Source organism: Polyodon spathula, chromosome 14 (assembly GCF_017654505.1).
Source record: "Polyodon spathula isolate WHYD16114869_AA chromosome 14, ASM1765450v1, whole genome shotgun sequence".
In the NCBI taxonomy this organism is placed as follows: Eukaryota; Metazoa; Chordata; class Actinopteri; order Acipenseriformes; family Polyodontidae; genus Polyodon; species Polyodon spathula.
This window is the reverse complement of record NC_054547.1, coordinates 8,124,163-8,140,192: the sequence shown is the minus strand read 5'-3', so window position 1 is coordinate 8,140,192 and position 16,030 is coordinate 8,124,163. Positions and strand designations below refer to the sequence as shown.

At 33.2% G+C, this 16,030-nt stretch overlaps 1 protein-coding gene across 1 annotated transcript; it reads right to left on the bottom strand.

The window, feature by feature from the left end:
• Positions 1–2,263: 2,263 nt before the first annotated feature.
• Positions 2,264–9,281, bottom strand: LOC121326637 (G-protein coupled receptor 54-like). The gene is made up of 5 exons (XM_041269973.1): positions 8,724–9,281; positions 6,108–6,232; positions 5,278–5,413; positions 4,551–4,789; positions 2,264–2,968 (listed from the first exon to the last, which is right to left on the bottom strand). The coding sequence occupies exons 1-5, from the start codon at positions 8,959–8,961 to the stop codon at positions 2,594–2,596; spliced, it is 1,113 nt and encodes a 370-aa protein (XP_041125907.1). The 5' UTR covers positions 8,962–9,281; the 3' UTR covers positions 2,264–2,593.
• Positions 9,282–16,030: the final 6,749 nt, after the last annotated feature.

Sequence of the window (16,030 nt, the reverse complement as noted above, 5' to 3'; positions counted from 1 at the left end):
GAGTAGAATCAGGGACTAAGCTGTGCCTTCTATATCGTACACTGTATGCCCAACGTTATAAGAAAATCAAAGGGCTGCCAGCTCTTAATAACACTGCATATTAACGCTAAATGGGAAGATCTGTGGTTGAAAGCACAGCACATAGCAGGTATTATTACTACAGTAAGTGTCACTGTTTTCACTTTTTAAATCAGTTTATTTGTACAGAAAACATGTATAGCAAACCTGAAAACAAACACTCCTTATATACATATATATATAATATATATATATATATATATATATATATATATATATATATATATATATATATATATATAATCACAATGTTAAAGTGTAGCAGTTAAAATGAAAACAAAAGGTAAACAGATGTGATTAAAAAAAATGTAATTACCCTAAATTATAATTACTCAGTAATAAAAAGGCTTATTAAATTTGCTACACAAGCCTTATCTAAATAGCTGGTGTGTTTGCATATGTGGGAGCCATGCCATTACACTTTGTAGCAAATATGTTTCAGTTTATTGCATGGTTGATGCAAAGGGGTTAATCGCTTGGACTTTTTACAGAAAAATAACTTGACAGCAGCTGAAGGTTTGTATTAACTAAACATATAATCCAGTGACCAATTTTTACTATACAATATTGATCTGACAATATAAAAAAAAAAAAAAAAAAAAAAAAAAAAAAAACATTTCTAAACTAACTCTGAGCAGCTGTAAAATCCATTGGGCACACAGACTACAAAAGTTAATAAAACATTACTAAACTGTGATAGTGATAATAAATTACACTTGCATTGTAAAGTATTTAGCATTACAAAAGGATCTGTAAAATTCTCCAAAATGAAAAGACAGCCCAGAAAGTTAGATAACACATTAATTAACGATTTTTTACTTCCCTTATTGAACTTAGACACTGTGCTTTATATTTTAAAGAAAATATACTGTATTTCCCATCGTTTTTTTTTTTTTTTTTTTTTTTTAAATATGATGTTAATTAAATAGACTTGATTCCAGCTTGATTATTCTTCTGTGAGCTGCTAGACAAATAACTACTGTTTGGTATGTTGGTTTCAAAAAGCATTTTCCCAATTGTTTGTACAGAAACCCAGGTTATAATTAATCCATTATGTTCCAATTACAAAAGTAAAGTTTGGAATTGTGGCATCCTTGTTGTTCAGAACAAATATCCATTAGCTTGAATGTAGCATTAAACAGCAATAATAGCCTTGGGTGGCAGTTCTTGTGGGTTTAATGTTCTATCCCATACCTTAGAGAAATGGAATGTGCAAGGTTTTGTCCACATTGTGCTATGCTAGGCAGCATGTCTGTCAAAACTTAAGAAGATTCAAAAGGCATGTCTCTTTTTTAAAAAAAAAAAAAAAAAATTCTGTCTGAGGAGTTACCCAGTCCGTATTCAGCTCAGTTCACCACCTGCAAGTTGTGTACACAAGAGGTGTAAGTGTGTGCCTTCAATAGAATAGCAATGTCAACATCCTCCATGCTTTAAATACCACCTTTCTACAGGTACTGTTTTACAGAGCTGCACCGGCAAAGAATCCACACAACTGTGACCCTTTTGCATGCAGCTGTATTCGGCTACTGTGAAGTTAATTTCTGCTTTTTCTACTCAAGTAGACTTTGTTTAAAAGAACAAAGACAAATCAAAGTATTGGGTAAACTGCAGCAGATTAATTTTATGTGTATCAAAAACAAAACATACTGAAAAAAAGGCTTCAAAGCCTGTTATTTTTTTAATATACCAATAACCTTTCCTTCAATGTTTTTTGAAATTCCAACCAGACGTGTCACATTAAAATGTGCTTGCTTTAAAAAAAAAAAAAAAAAAACAATGTCCCAATCTGAATATCATAAGACATGTGGTTTTAAAATGTATATTACGGAAGACCTTCTGTGAGAATAATATTACTCTAAGAATATTATATACGACACATATAATCCTAATATATAATAATAATAATAAAACATGAGAAAATATGGTCTCCATTTTTTTATACCAGAGGTAAAAAAATAAAATTTCCATTACATATTATATATATTTATATATATATATATATATATATATATATATATATATATAATAAAAAAATAATATTTATTTAAGTGTGTTGTTAAATTGAATAACACGACGACGTGCAACGTCCGCTGCAGCGCAGTGTTGGTCTGAATGAACATTTATTTAGAAGAATGCACTTAGACGTGACATCTCTCTTCCAACCACCTGGGTCAGATTTGCTTTAGTGTTTGCTTCAAATTAGACTACATATACTCATTCTAACCACAAGATAATAAAAAATAAAACGTCAGATGTATAGCTGGCACCTGTTTTGTAATGCAACCTTTTGAAATTATAGGATAATTCAAAGCAAATTAAAAATAAAATCTCTTCTGGTCTGGTTATAAAAGAAAAGCATGGACTGAAAAAAATGGATGATGATATTACTATTTGTCCTTTAAATACATTTATGATATTCCATAAACAAATATATACCATAAACAAATACATACACAGTGTATTATTCAAATGTTTTCTCTGTAGGTTATAGTTTTATAATGTATATAACATTTACTTATTTCAATTCATTCTGGGTGACTTCTGTAGCTATAAACTTCATTTCTGCATTGACTGCCCCAGAGGTCACACTGCCATCCCTGACCTTGCGCCTGAACATAAAGGGAAAGGCCTTTTTAAAGGACTTGCGGAAGCTGGCACCCATGAAGCCGTAGACAATGGGATTGATAGAGGAGTTGGCGTACGACATACAGTTGGCCCAAGTCTTGATCTTATAGGTGGCGTAGTTGGCCTGGAAGTTGGGGTAGAAGGATTGGAACAAGATGAAGAGCTGAATGGGACCCCAGCAGATGGTAAACAACAGGACAATCACCACCACCATCTTGGAAATCTTGCTTCTCATGGCAATAGTTCTCTGTGACAGCAACTGAACCTGCAATAAAAAGTGTAGGGGCGGTATATATTGAATGGTATATATATATATATATATATATATATATATATATATATATATATATATATATATATATATAATATATACAGTTGACTCTGCATAATTGCATGGGCTTGGGACTGGCGTGAGGTCATGTACATAACAGGAGTGAGAGAATACAATGGGATACAATAACAATAAGTCTACAGGTACATGTATATATGACTCGTTTTGATCAGATTCATAACTATTTTTCCCTTATATTTTATTACAAGTAACTTAAAATATTGAACAAGTTCAGAAAAATAAATATGTTATACGCTCAATCTGAACAACACTACTCTGACAACAATATGAAAAGTAAAATAATGTACAGTATGTAACATCCGGCATAAACTAAGTTATTGTAATACAGTACAGTTAAACATAAAACTTAAACAGGTGTGTACAGTACCTTACTATAGATCTTGTAAGTACAACGAAACAAAAAAAATATCTGATGTATGTACAGTATTCGGCCGACTGAGCTGATAAATAACTGTAAAAAAAAAAAAAAAAATTGTCAACCATCTGCCTTCATGAAGGCTCGTAGTGTGCTGAGGCTCTAGAGTTTTTATAGATTCGCTTTGCCATTCTTTTCGTCTTTTCCCGCTTTCATGCTGTTGCTATGCGCTCTACATCACTGCTATTGCTGAAACACTCATACTTCTTTTTTTCCTATTTCTTTAACACTCGAAAGTTGTTTGCATTATGTAATTATCTGAATTAAAATGCAATGTACAATGGACTTTGGGACCATGCAGCCTTATGCGATTATGCAAATTATGCACATCGCTGATATGCATTTAACTGTATAATACAATCATAGAACACTGCTTAAAAAAATTAAATATATATATATATATATATATATATATATATATATATATATATATATATATATATATATATATAATATAATATATATATATATATATAATCTCCCATTTAGTAAATCAAAACGCCATATTGACATCTTATTTTGCGTAAGTGTCCTACTATAAGTAAATTGTTAGATGTATTGTATAAGAGATAACATTTTGTGCAGTTTAGGCAAGAGAACCGCAAAGCAAATACAGTTTTAAAACTCAGTATTTATTGATAAAGTAGCCCTGGCAAGCCTCTTTGACCAATTAAGAAAACATAAGCATACAGTATGAGCGGTTTAGAGACCTCTTCATTCTGCACAATATCAGTAGTCGCACAAGTCCAAATTGGAGTAGAGACAGAAACATTTAGCCCCAAATTACTCGAATGGTACTACCAACACAGCGCGAGAAAAAGGTGAAACTTCTTTTGAGTTAGGGTTATTTCTAAATGTCAGGTATGAACTTGTCTTTTTTTCTTAATTGTACTCTTTTGTGCTCCTCACTAGTTCTGTGATACCATGTGAGCTTCCCTGGAAATTTCTGCCAAAGAACCTAGATCCTTCAGGACACACGCAGTCAGTTCTGAGTCTCATGTAGACTGCCAGTTGACACATTTTGCACGGTCTGCATTTAGCCCATCAAAGTCACCTGTTAACATTAACCATGTCCTGTACCTGATAATTGTTATCCACAGGCTCCACCACTGGTTGTCCAACTCTCTTCAACATGAAGGAGTAGCAGAGAGAGATGGTGATAAGGGGCAGTAGGTAGACCACCAGGAACTGGTACAAGATGAACACTTTCTGATGGGTTTCAGATGGAAACTGCTCTATACAGTAGCTCCTGGGTCCATACCAGTAACCTTCCTGGATCTTCTGATATATGATAATGGGTATTGATAAAATAAAAGACCCTGAAGAACACAAGGAATAAATGTTAGTTTAATATTAAAAACATCAGGTAAAAAAAAAAAAAAAAAAACTGTAACACTTGGAAGGCAAAACATTTTTAATAATAATTAAAGGACAACACAGTTCTTTGTTAACTGAGCCTTAGTTATGCATGCTTAAGCTGTTAATTAGTGAGCAGTCTGAAAATAAAAATATTAATTGGTTTATTCAGCTGTGCTTCTCCTTTTTAAGGCACCCCGAGATGGTTGATGTTTCTTTTTAATAATGGTACTTTATAAACATGTACTGCCAGTATTACCCAGGGAAAATGAGAAGCTGCTTTTCGATGAATGTGCTAAACACATTTTGAATGCGAGAACACATGTTAAGCTGAAACACAAATAAGCTTTCTAGTTGGTGGAGTTAGTTCTTGCCAAACACATGTTACAATAATTTGCTGGTTGTAAATGTAACTAAAGCCTAACAGTACATAAACAGATAAAACACCTACCAATCCAGATACAGATGCTAACAGCCATGGCTACCCGAGGTGTGCGATGGCGTAAGGACTTCAAAGGGTACACTGTGGCATAGCAGCGGTCTGCACTCATCGCTGTCAGGGTGATGCAGGTAGCCTGGACAGTCACCTGAAACAACAACAATATCCTCAATCCTAGATTTAGTTTTTATGTTTGTAGAAACTCAAAACCTTGATTAGTGTATTTAAACTTTTAACCCTTTAGCCCCCAGCATATTTGACCATAAATGTCTACCCATAACTAAGTTCACTTCCAACAACACGTTATCAATCAAAAGACAATCCTGAAGCCACCCTTTCAAGTTTTGTACGGTTGATGGTTTGCTATAAATCTTGACACAATGGTCTTGACTCTTGCCTCTTTTAGCCTACATGCAGCCAACTGTTTCCAAAATTAAACAACAAAAGAGGAGGATCAGGTAAGGATTCATGTTTTCTGTTCTGTAATTTAGGTATGGTTTCCTCCCAGGAATACACATGTGTAATGGTATTAATAACATGTTTTCAAAGAGACTAATGTGAAGTATTTTGCAAACAGAACAACCCTGTAGCACTAGGATAATCAAGGGGTTATTTCAGAAGAAAAGGGGCTAAACCAAAACCAACCAAATACAACATCTCCAGTTCATCTTCTCTTAAACTTGATCCAGTCCGGAGAACACAATGCTGGAATTTAAAACAGTGATCTGCTGTCTGGAGGGTTATAAAGTGCCAGTGCTGTGCAAAAGCTGACATTACTGGGTAATGCAGTATAATAATAATAATAATAATAATAATAATAATAATAATAATAATAATAATACCTGCTGTAAGAAGGCTACACATTTGCACATAAAATCTCCAAAGATCCAGCTTGGAAGAGGGTAGAGTGTAGCAGTGAAAGGAACACAACACACCAGGAAAATTATATCTGTAGCTGCCAGGTTAGCTGAAAAGGAAAACACATATTTCCAAACAGATGACACAGGGAGGCTGATGGGGTAACATGGTTTGAAATCTGTTCTAATATGTTCCACTGGCTGCATTCTGTACCAATGTGTGAAAGTAAAAGGGAGCATACACAAAGGAGCCAGACTTTAAGAATGCTCATAAATTGCTAGATATAGGATCAAACAAACTGAACTTTTGCTCGATATACTGTTGGCTTGCAAGCCTACCAGGCATTTAAAAGAAAAATAGAGAACTCTAGAGAACGAGCAGGACATGGTAGCAACAGCAGAGTATGATCAGTTATTTGCAGTTATTTCCACCAGCACTGCAATATAAATGCAGATGAAGTGTATTAATCTGCAGTTACACTGTTTCTAAAATCCATGAGAGTCATTTTTTGTGACGGTGGGCCATAGTCACCAAAAAACTGTAAGAATGATTTTTTTTTTTTCTTTAAAAAAAAAAACCAAATAAAAAATCTGTTTTATGAAATAAATACCAGCACATTATTGGTGAAAATGTTCTAGACTGTTTCTAAAAAAGCTATCAGGAGTTTTGTCAATATCAAACATATTTTAAGACTTGTTAGAGAATGAGTCTGGGCAGGGAGAATTCAGTTTCTTCAAATCAGTATTATATTTTATAATCTGACCAGGACTGCATGGTTAAATGCGATACTTGTTTTTGAAAGAGGGATCTCTACAGTCCACAGTGCCTTCCTGCAGCACTAGAAAGAGCGCCATCTTTTGGACGACTATCACGCAACTGAATCCTAGTTTATGTTGGTTGCATGTTATTTGGTAGTCAAGAAAAAAAGAACCCTAAGCTGATTGCAGGTTGTCAAAATAATGACCAAACCCGTGATTAACAGGATTCAAATGTGAGGTATATTTTAGTGTAATCCTGCTGTGAGTTTAATATTTGTCACGGGGTGCACACACAAATCAAACATCTGCCACTTGATTTATACATGCAGAAATATATCTGTCGTTCATGAATTTGCCATTAAACGTGAACAGATTTGGCACATGTAATCTCTGAAGATACATCAAACAAATGTTTTTGTTTTGTTTTTTAGGGAATTCCTGCATTTGTAAGAATTACAGGCACACGTTGTTCAATGCTGCAATATATTCAAATACACTTTTTTTATTGAACAATGCTAATATATTATAAGAAGCAACACTTAGCAAACGACATATTATTATAAATTAGCTGTGTTTATTTGTAAGTAAATCGTGACGTTGTTTTGTAGTAATTTATTTCTATATGTTTCTGACCACTGTATTTCTCTTTAATTTCAAGGATTGTTCAAGCATTTACAGTATAGCGCATGTATTAGTTGCCAACAGAATGCAGTTATATTTTATTTTTCATTTTGTAATTCAAAGAGAATACGGATTTTAAAAGTACTGTATTCCTATAACTACAACAACTATATTAACAAGATTAGTCACTAGAGGGTAGTATATGTTTATACTTAAGTACATTTTATTGCTGTCCAATTATACTCTAAACATTGTAACCATTTTGTAAAAATTAGACTAGGGACATCATATTTAGTTGTTTTCATATTAACTGTTGATTTCTTTTACAGGTGATTCTGTGTAATTGCATGGAATACATAATTTCTTCAACGTTTGCGATCTTGTTTCTTGTGAGTGAGTATAGGAGGTCGCGGTCTCAATGGAAAATAGTAGGTAAATAAATAAAGAAGCACAGTGCAACAGCTGGCATCTGATTATTATCTGTTCAGTGATCTTTGTGATTTCAGTATTGTATCTCGTAGCTAAAAGTCAGAAATCATGAAACCACATGTAGTGTGTCAAACTAATTTTGTTTTGTATTGACAATCAGAGATTTCGAAGTTACCTGGCCACCTGTTCTGTGACAAAGTGTATATCCACATGCTTAGTAACGTGTTGTGTCACTACTTATTGTTTTTGTTTCCGGTATACCGTATTGGTACATATCATGGTACTCCTATTTCTGCATTATTATTATTATTATTATTATTATTATTATTATTATTATTATTATTAATAATAATAATAATAAATACGCACGTATTATTAATAAATCTGAAAAAAAGAACCCTAAGCTGATTGCAGGTTGTCAAAATAAATACGTGCTGGATGTTTTAAACAATATGTTCAGGTTCAAGGCAATCTTTTTATATATCTTATATATAAAAATTCTCTTATCTATCATTGCGCATTCTTAGCAAGTTACTCTAAATGAAACCCTGAAGTAGCAATGGTTCTTTGCAATAACCCACAAATCCATACCAACTCAAACAAGTTTTCAGAATGAATTCCGTCTTTTCTTACCGTATCTACAGTGAAATATGCATAATAATATGCACATGTCAATGCCAGTGGACAAATGATACAAAGGATTGCTGTAACTGTTCAGGCAATAGCTGCCCGGGTAGCAACATTTACAAGGCTTTCAGAATACTTCTGTGAACCTGTGAAAAGCATCCTTACCTATGTAGAAATTGGTAGCTGTCCGCATCTGTCTGTGCTTGGAGATTACATAGATAACCAAAGAGTTTCCCATGAGCCCTACCAACATAATGAGAGCAAAGAAAAGCGGAACTAGCCAGGCATCTGTAAGAAACGGAGGGGAGCCCACCTCGGTCTTGTTCACAAAAGAATCGTTCACATTTGCCTCATTAAGCGGTAGTCCAGTGAAATTAAACATTTCTGGAGGAAAAGTTGTCATCTTTCTTGAAAATCGAGATTTTCGTTCCGCAGATCCGTCAACAATATTTCAAAATTTACAAAGCTGCATTACATTTATTCGATGTTTTAAAGTTCTGCAATCGATCCTGCTTGATTTAATATCAACTGGTTTTGCAGAACAAACAACAACAATACCTGGTTCTGCTATGTTGATATAATATTTAAATATGAAAAAGTCTATTAACAATATTGAAAAGCCTCATTCAGTTTGGTAATATTATTAGTATATATTTTTAAAATTATTTTTGGTGGTTATTTAGAGTTCAAGTTTAAAACTGCGTTCCCCTTTGCTAATTCCATGTTCAGGATACGTGGTTTCAAGGTTTCTTAGTCAACACTGTTTCTGTTTTATAGTGCAGTTTCTCACACGTGGGATGAATGTGGAATAAAAAGCTGATGTCAGGTTTCCTGGCAACGCGTCTGAAAAAAAAAAAAAAAAAAAAAAAAACAGCCCTTATTCTTCTTTCGCCTATATTTCTAAAGATGTGGGGGCTTTGTCTTACAACTTATGTGTGTATGTGTGTATTTTTTATTTGATTAATCTTTTCTTTTTCCTCCTTAAAAAAATGCAACTACATATGTCAAAAGTCGTCGTGTACTGTACTGTTACATATTTGTTTACTCGATGAATACATTATATATTTTCTGAAAAGTGAGATTGTTTACTTACCAGAAACTACCCAAACTAGTGTATGCCATTAAGTATATTCCCTCTTTTATCAAGAGTTCACTTGGTCATCAAGTGCTACAGTTCAGTTTTGCAAACACATCAATGGAAAATTAATAGTTGTTTTTTTTTTTTTTTTTTTTTTTTTTTTTTTTACACAAGCACCCACACTGAGAAAAGATTAAGTTATTTATTTTACAGTCTTCTTACTTATTTCCAGTAAACTTCCTAAAGTGAAAATACAAGTTGATGTACAATTACTTTTAGGTGTACATTTGTAAAATAGATATTAGACAGCAGGTCATATGTGGATTTAATTGTCACTGATCATCAATGCTGCAGCTAATGAATCTACACTTGGCACATACTGTCAGTGTCAGGGTTTTTAAAAAATCTAATACATCCATTACATTAAAACATCCCAATCTAATGTGATGTCTTAGCTCTTGGTTTCTGTCTTTCCTGGAAAGTTTATCGATAAATAAGGTGGTAAACAATAAACTGGTCTGGGCTGAATGTGCACCCATATTTAGAACTCAGCTTTGCAGTTTATGTAACAAATAGTGTGGATCACAAAGTCAAGATTAATGAAAATGCATTTTTATTGTAATTCATAAAGCTCAGAATAAGGAAGAATTTAAAATATGTGAATAAATAATAATGGACTTCAAAATTAGAGCTCAGTATTAAGTACCCATAGCCTACAGCCACAGTATGCATATGTACAACTGGAACTGTGATATAGAGGTTCATATTCAGATACTTAAAAATGACTTTAAAGAATACCTTTATAACGTTTAAGCTCCATGATACGATCCATACTGGCAATACATTTTGTTTAAAAGGGCACCATAAAACATGTGGATCTTTTTTTTTTAAACACTGCTAAACCAATATAACCTTTTGAAAATCACCAGGGTTATAGGTCTGCTCATTAAAGATCATTTCACGTCAGTTTTGTGGCAGAACTTCCCATCAAAATGTCTTCTGAATTCACAGTATCGTCAGCTTCAATCCAGCCTGTTCAATCAGAAACATTTCATTTGTTCCTGACTTCGCTCTCAAAGATCAGCATTTTGATTCTTTTATCTGTCCTACCTGCTCCCTCAGGCACAGATTCAGAGAGATGGGATTAGGAAACTAAACTTTTACTGGATAAAATGTCAACCGAATGTATATATTCAATATCTATTCAACATAATAAGGAGCTCAGACCATTGGGTCACAATCTTTCAACAGTGAATTATTGACTTCTAAAGAAAAAGGGAAAAAAATCTGCAGTGTGTGAAATAAACCAGCACCCACCAGATTTCTAATATTAAACCATAGGCCCATATGTTCAAAAAGATTATTATATGGTCAATATCAAAAGTTATATTTTTATTGATAACAAAATATATCGATAATGGTACCTGAAAGTATACATACTGTTTTATTTATTTATTTATTTATTTATTTATTTATTTTTAATTATTATTGTGTTTATTTGTGGATTTTTTTTTTCCTCTGGGACCTTATAAAATTCTAGATGTCTTTTTGGCTCTAGACATTTTTAATATATTTTTATTTACCACTGTAAGACTCCTGACATGGCTCTGAAGCTGAGGAGGCCACCAAACTCACATTGTCTCTTGTGTCTGGTCAGGATTCTAACTATCTTAACCAAGGCTGCGTCTATAATGCAATAATGTACTGGCTAAATTAGCGAAAGAAAAGTTCAGAAATAATGATCAAATTGGTCATATTCCAATATGTCAAACCGCAGTCATTAAGAGGCTGTATTTATGTACAGACGAAAAATGGAGAAAAAGGTTTTCAGTGATTAGTGACTTTTCACAGTATAATCATACATAGAGCCCTAATGGCCTATCTTACAGCCATCATCAGGGCATGTAAATCTCTAACACTTCAACTCATGAACATCTTTCAGGTTGCATTAGGATGTGAGGCAACAAACTGTTGATTTTATATACATTTGTAACTTATTACAGCTAGTATAAGTTTATGCTAACCCTTCCTATGTGTGAACACTGGTTTAAAGCGCATCTGACAAATTTGTCAACAATTGCTTTAGTATTTTTGCAATTTCATCCTATTCATTAGCAACTACCATTCATTAAAATGAATGTCATCTCTTTCAAGATCTGTAATGTTTTACTTTATTATTTGGAGGTTTTGTTCAATTTATTTACCCTATGTGTAATAGTTTTTGTGTCCCCAGGCTTAAACAGTGCTGGTCTTGAGAAAGCTGTTTATTTTGCCAATAATTCAAATGTTATTATATTTTTTCCCCAGTTTTTATCCAGCATAATTAATAGTGTAGCAATTGTTAAAATAGATCTGTCTTTTCAGCAAAGAGGCATAATGTAAAACAGTGCACTGTATATCTGTTCACAGTCTGTTAAATCCAGGCATTTTATCAAGTAACTACATATTTTCATGATGGTCAAAAATACCTCACATTTTATTTGCCCCACTGCACGGTCCATTGTAATGATTCCAGAGGCCTGATTTGTTCCATTCAGCGCCTCTGCCCTTTTAAGTTTTCTGCATCACGTTAAATCGTTTCCTATGATTTTTACCATGCTTTCTGATAAGGAACACCTGTTGTAGATTTACACTGTGGATCCCTTAAGTAGTCAAGATAAATTCTTAACACGATAACTCTGCCCTATATGTTGTATATAAATAAAATCACAGGAATACAATTAAATAATGAGTTCATTTATATATAACAAAAATATGTAATGGGATAGATTCTCAAAGCTATTTACTCCAAATCTTTATTAGTGCAATTTTTATCTTAAAGGAAAAAAAAAAATCACAATTTCTATAAGGAATACTTTAAAATTCTTGGTTGTTTACATCTGGTTTGGTACTTTATTTTATGTGTTTCTCCTCTCTGAAAAAATGAGTTTTACCTTACAATTCATTAAGTAATGGATGGGTCATGAGATATATCAGTAACGCTTTATATTGTGTGGTTTAAATGAATTAAGCGATAGAGCCTGTTGATGCAGGCTCTACCATGTGGTAGATAACTGCAACTGGAGTTATGTGTCCCAAGTCATAGGCGTGGGCAATAACGATTTATTTATTTTATTTTCTCTTTAAAAAAAACTTTAAAATGTATATTTACCTTGAACTTTTGATACTTCACCATATAACATTCTGTTAAGGAAAATAGTCCCAAACATAATTAGAATAGAAAAATGACACAAACGTAGAGAAAACGTTGTTATTATTATTATTATTATTATTATTATTATTATTTATTATTATTATTATTATTATTATTATCATCATATTTATTGGGGTCTTATTCTTTCTTATTATAATTTATCCGGACATGTACAATTGTTGCAAAGTCCCTGTAGTATTGAGTCGGACTTGAAACTTCTTTTTGGAGGCGGGGCATCATTCAAGCAGGCAGGGAATGGATTCTGAAACTGAAACAGGGTTGGTAGTTTGACTGGCTGGTTTTGAGGGAAGGTGTTGTTTGGATCCAGGCGATGACAGAATTCACAGTTAAGCACTTCAACGTTCCACTTGGGCATCTATGCAAAATAGAAGTACGCTAGCTCTGGAAGCTGATTGGCTGTTTACAATCAATCATTTTCTAATATAAAATAGATATGCAACTGCATATTAAATTAATGTTAAATTTGTATTTAATAAATATGCAATAGCTGGTTTTCTTGCTAAATGTTAACCAAATGTCAATTGAAAATGTAATTGCATATCATGTCCATTTATAATACTCTTTAGACCCTTGAAAATATGTAATAACATCCCATTGTTTACAAGTTTTTAATTGAAAATACAGTTAATCTGACTTAAATGTTAATGGAAAATAACGAGGAATAATTGAACGGCAATTTAATATGCATTGCATATCTATTAAATATTAAATGCTATCCTTTAAGTGTGGTTCGGGGGGTGGTACTAGGTCTGTGCGCCCAACCACCTTCTTCCACCCATTAAATATATTCTATTCAAACCTTAGTCACCTTCACCTAGTTGTCTTGTGTTTTTTCATTTCCTCCTCCCTCCTCCTCTAGAATCTCAAACCGCCTTTGCATCGGTCTCCTCTGGGGGGCTTTAGTAATTTCACTTTCTCCAACCCTTTGTTAAGCATTGCTTCATTTACCTCATAGAGAAGGGGTCTCTATGAGTCAGAGGGGACCCCTGGCCAAACCCTCCTTTATCATGCATGATCCTTTGTCTTCTTCTCTTTCAGGTTCTGATGCCTCTATTGTATATCTATTTAATATTAATTTATGCCACGCAATATAAAGTGTTACCGATATTTCAATATATAAACTAGTGTATTATCCAACAGCAAAACCAAGGAGCTTTACCTCAGAATTCATTAAATAATGGAAGGATCATGAGAAATATTAATATATTAACCAGTGTATTATCCAACAGGTTTACAATTTCTAAATAGAATACTTGTGATTCCCATATAAACTGAACCAGATCATTTGCATTTGCCACACACTAGAAACATGTTTAGCAAACAGTACATCTGAGAAAGAATACAGAAATGGATATCAATCCTATTTTATTCCTCAATGGACAGTTTTCAAGACTCCTCTGAACAAGCTGCTTATCTCAATCATCAATATCCACTAAATTCAGGAGGTTGCTCAATCAGTGTTTCAATTCTACCATGTCTTCATAACTGGGTCTGTAAGCATACAGTAAGCATATGGGTTAACAGGTTTTGACATTTAGGTCATTTTAAATTCTATTGCTTGTCAGAAATGCGACTGTTTTTTTCAGACCCATGTTTTAATTTGATTCAGTTGTACTTTGTTCTGATTGAATAATTCATTAAGGCAAGTAATGAAGCAGCGTCTTGAATAATATTTTATCAGTTAGCACATAATCAATTATTCCGCTATTTATACAAATGAGTAATTTCATACTGACTGGGTACTGATGATACTGTAAGTGTGCTTTAAATGTATTCAGGAAAAACATCTTTCTCATTAGAGAAACTTTCAGTGCACTATCACTGACCCATGTTTCCATTTTTAAATCACTTTAATGTGCTTTATCAAGATTAAATTAAGTCAGGAACATTTTAGGTTTTTTAAAGTCTTGATGATTCCATTCCAAATCTGTATTTTACTAACCTAACTGGATCCTGTGCAATGAGCGTTGCTCACAGTCAGCCTTTCAGTCTTATTGCTGTCACAGCCTGCTTGGTGAGTGTGTGGTCACCAGTTTGGACTGTTCATATGGAATGGTATAATATATGTGTGTGTTTGTGTGTGCTTAAGATTTGGGTATTATCAAAATTACAGTAATATCCACTTTATAATGTACAGTAGCTTGAAGTACAGAACATAAAAATGGTTGATTGTTGGGGTTAAATGCAGGTAATAAAGATGTTTGGAGCTGGCATAATGCCTTAAGCTAGGGCAGCTTTGAACTGCTTCTGTTTTAAATCTGTTCAGTTTCACTATAATCTAAATAAACCATTCTCTTAATACAATGCTGTACTTCACTGCCAGGGATATGTAATAAAGGCATCATCAAAGGCATTTCACAGGTTTATTCAGTCATCCTTTATCATTACCTTCCCATTAATTGAAGGGGTGATCTTTATCTCCAGGGCTAGATTTAGGCAATGTAATAACCTTCATTACAGTGTCATGGGAGCACAGCACAATGACCAACTCTTTGAACCCTCAGTCTTTAAAAGGGATGCTGCTGGCAAGCTTTATTTTACATTTGTTATTTTTTATTTATTTTTTTTTTTTTCAGTTTTATTTATTAGATATTTGGTTTCGATGTGGGTTGTCTTGTATTCTCTCTCTCCCCCACCCCCCAATAAAAAGTGGTATTTTCGTGTTTCGTGTTTTTGCACGTCACCATTTTTAACTACAACATTTTTATTGCTCCAGAATTCTGTCAAGGTCTTTTACAGCAAATAACAATAATGGCAATGGATTATTAATTTAGCGGTATGACCCTTAACATATTTTTTTGTTTAGCTGGTCTGGATTCCAGTTATAAAAGGGTGCCTTTTTAAAGGTTTGAAAATGCATCTTCTATTTAGTATTTTAACCCATTAATTACCAGATTATATTTTTTCTTTGAAAAAATCAGAACACAAGGCTTTATTTATATAAATTGGTACATTACATTTAGACTTAACTTTTTCAGTTAACAAAATTGGAGTAAGTTATCATAACAATATAGTTAAAGAGAAAATAGAGAAGAATTCCTGTAGTGATAGGATGAGAGCACAAGCATTGGTTTATGGTACATTTTGGTTTTATGGTAGTGAGCTTTCTGACTAAAAAAATACCAATTGAGGGTGACTGTGTTTGAAGTTAATGTCTATCATTTATTCCTGCATTTCCTA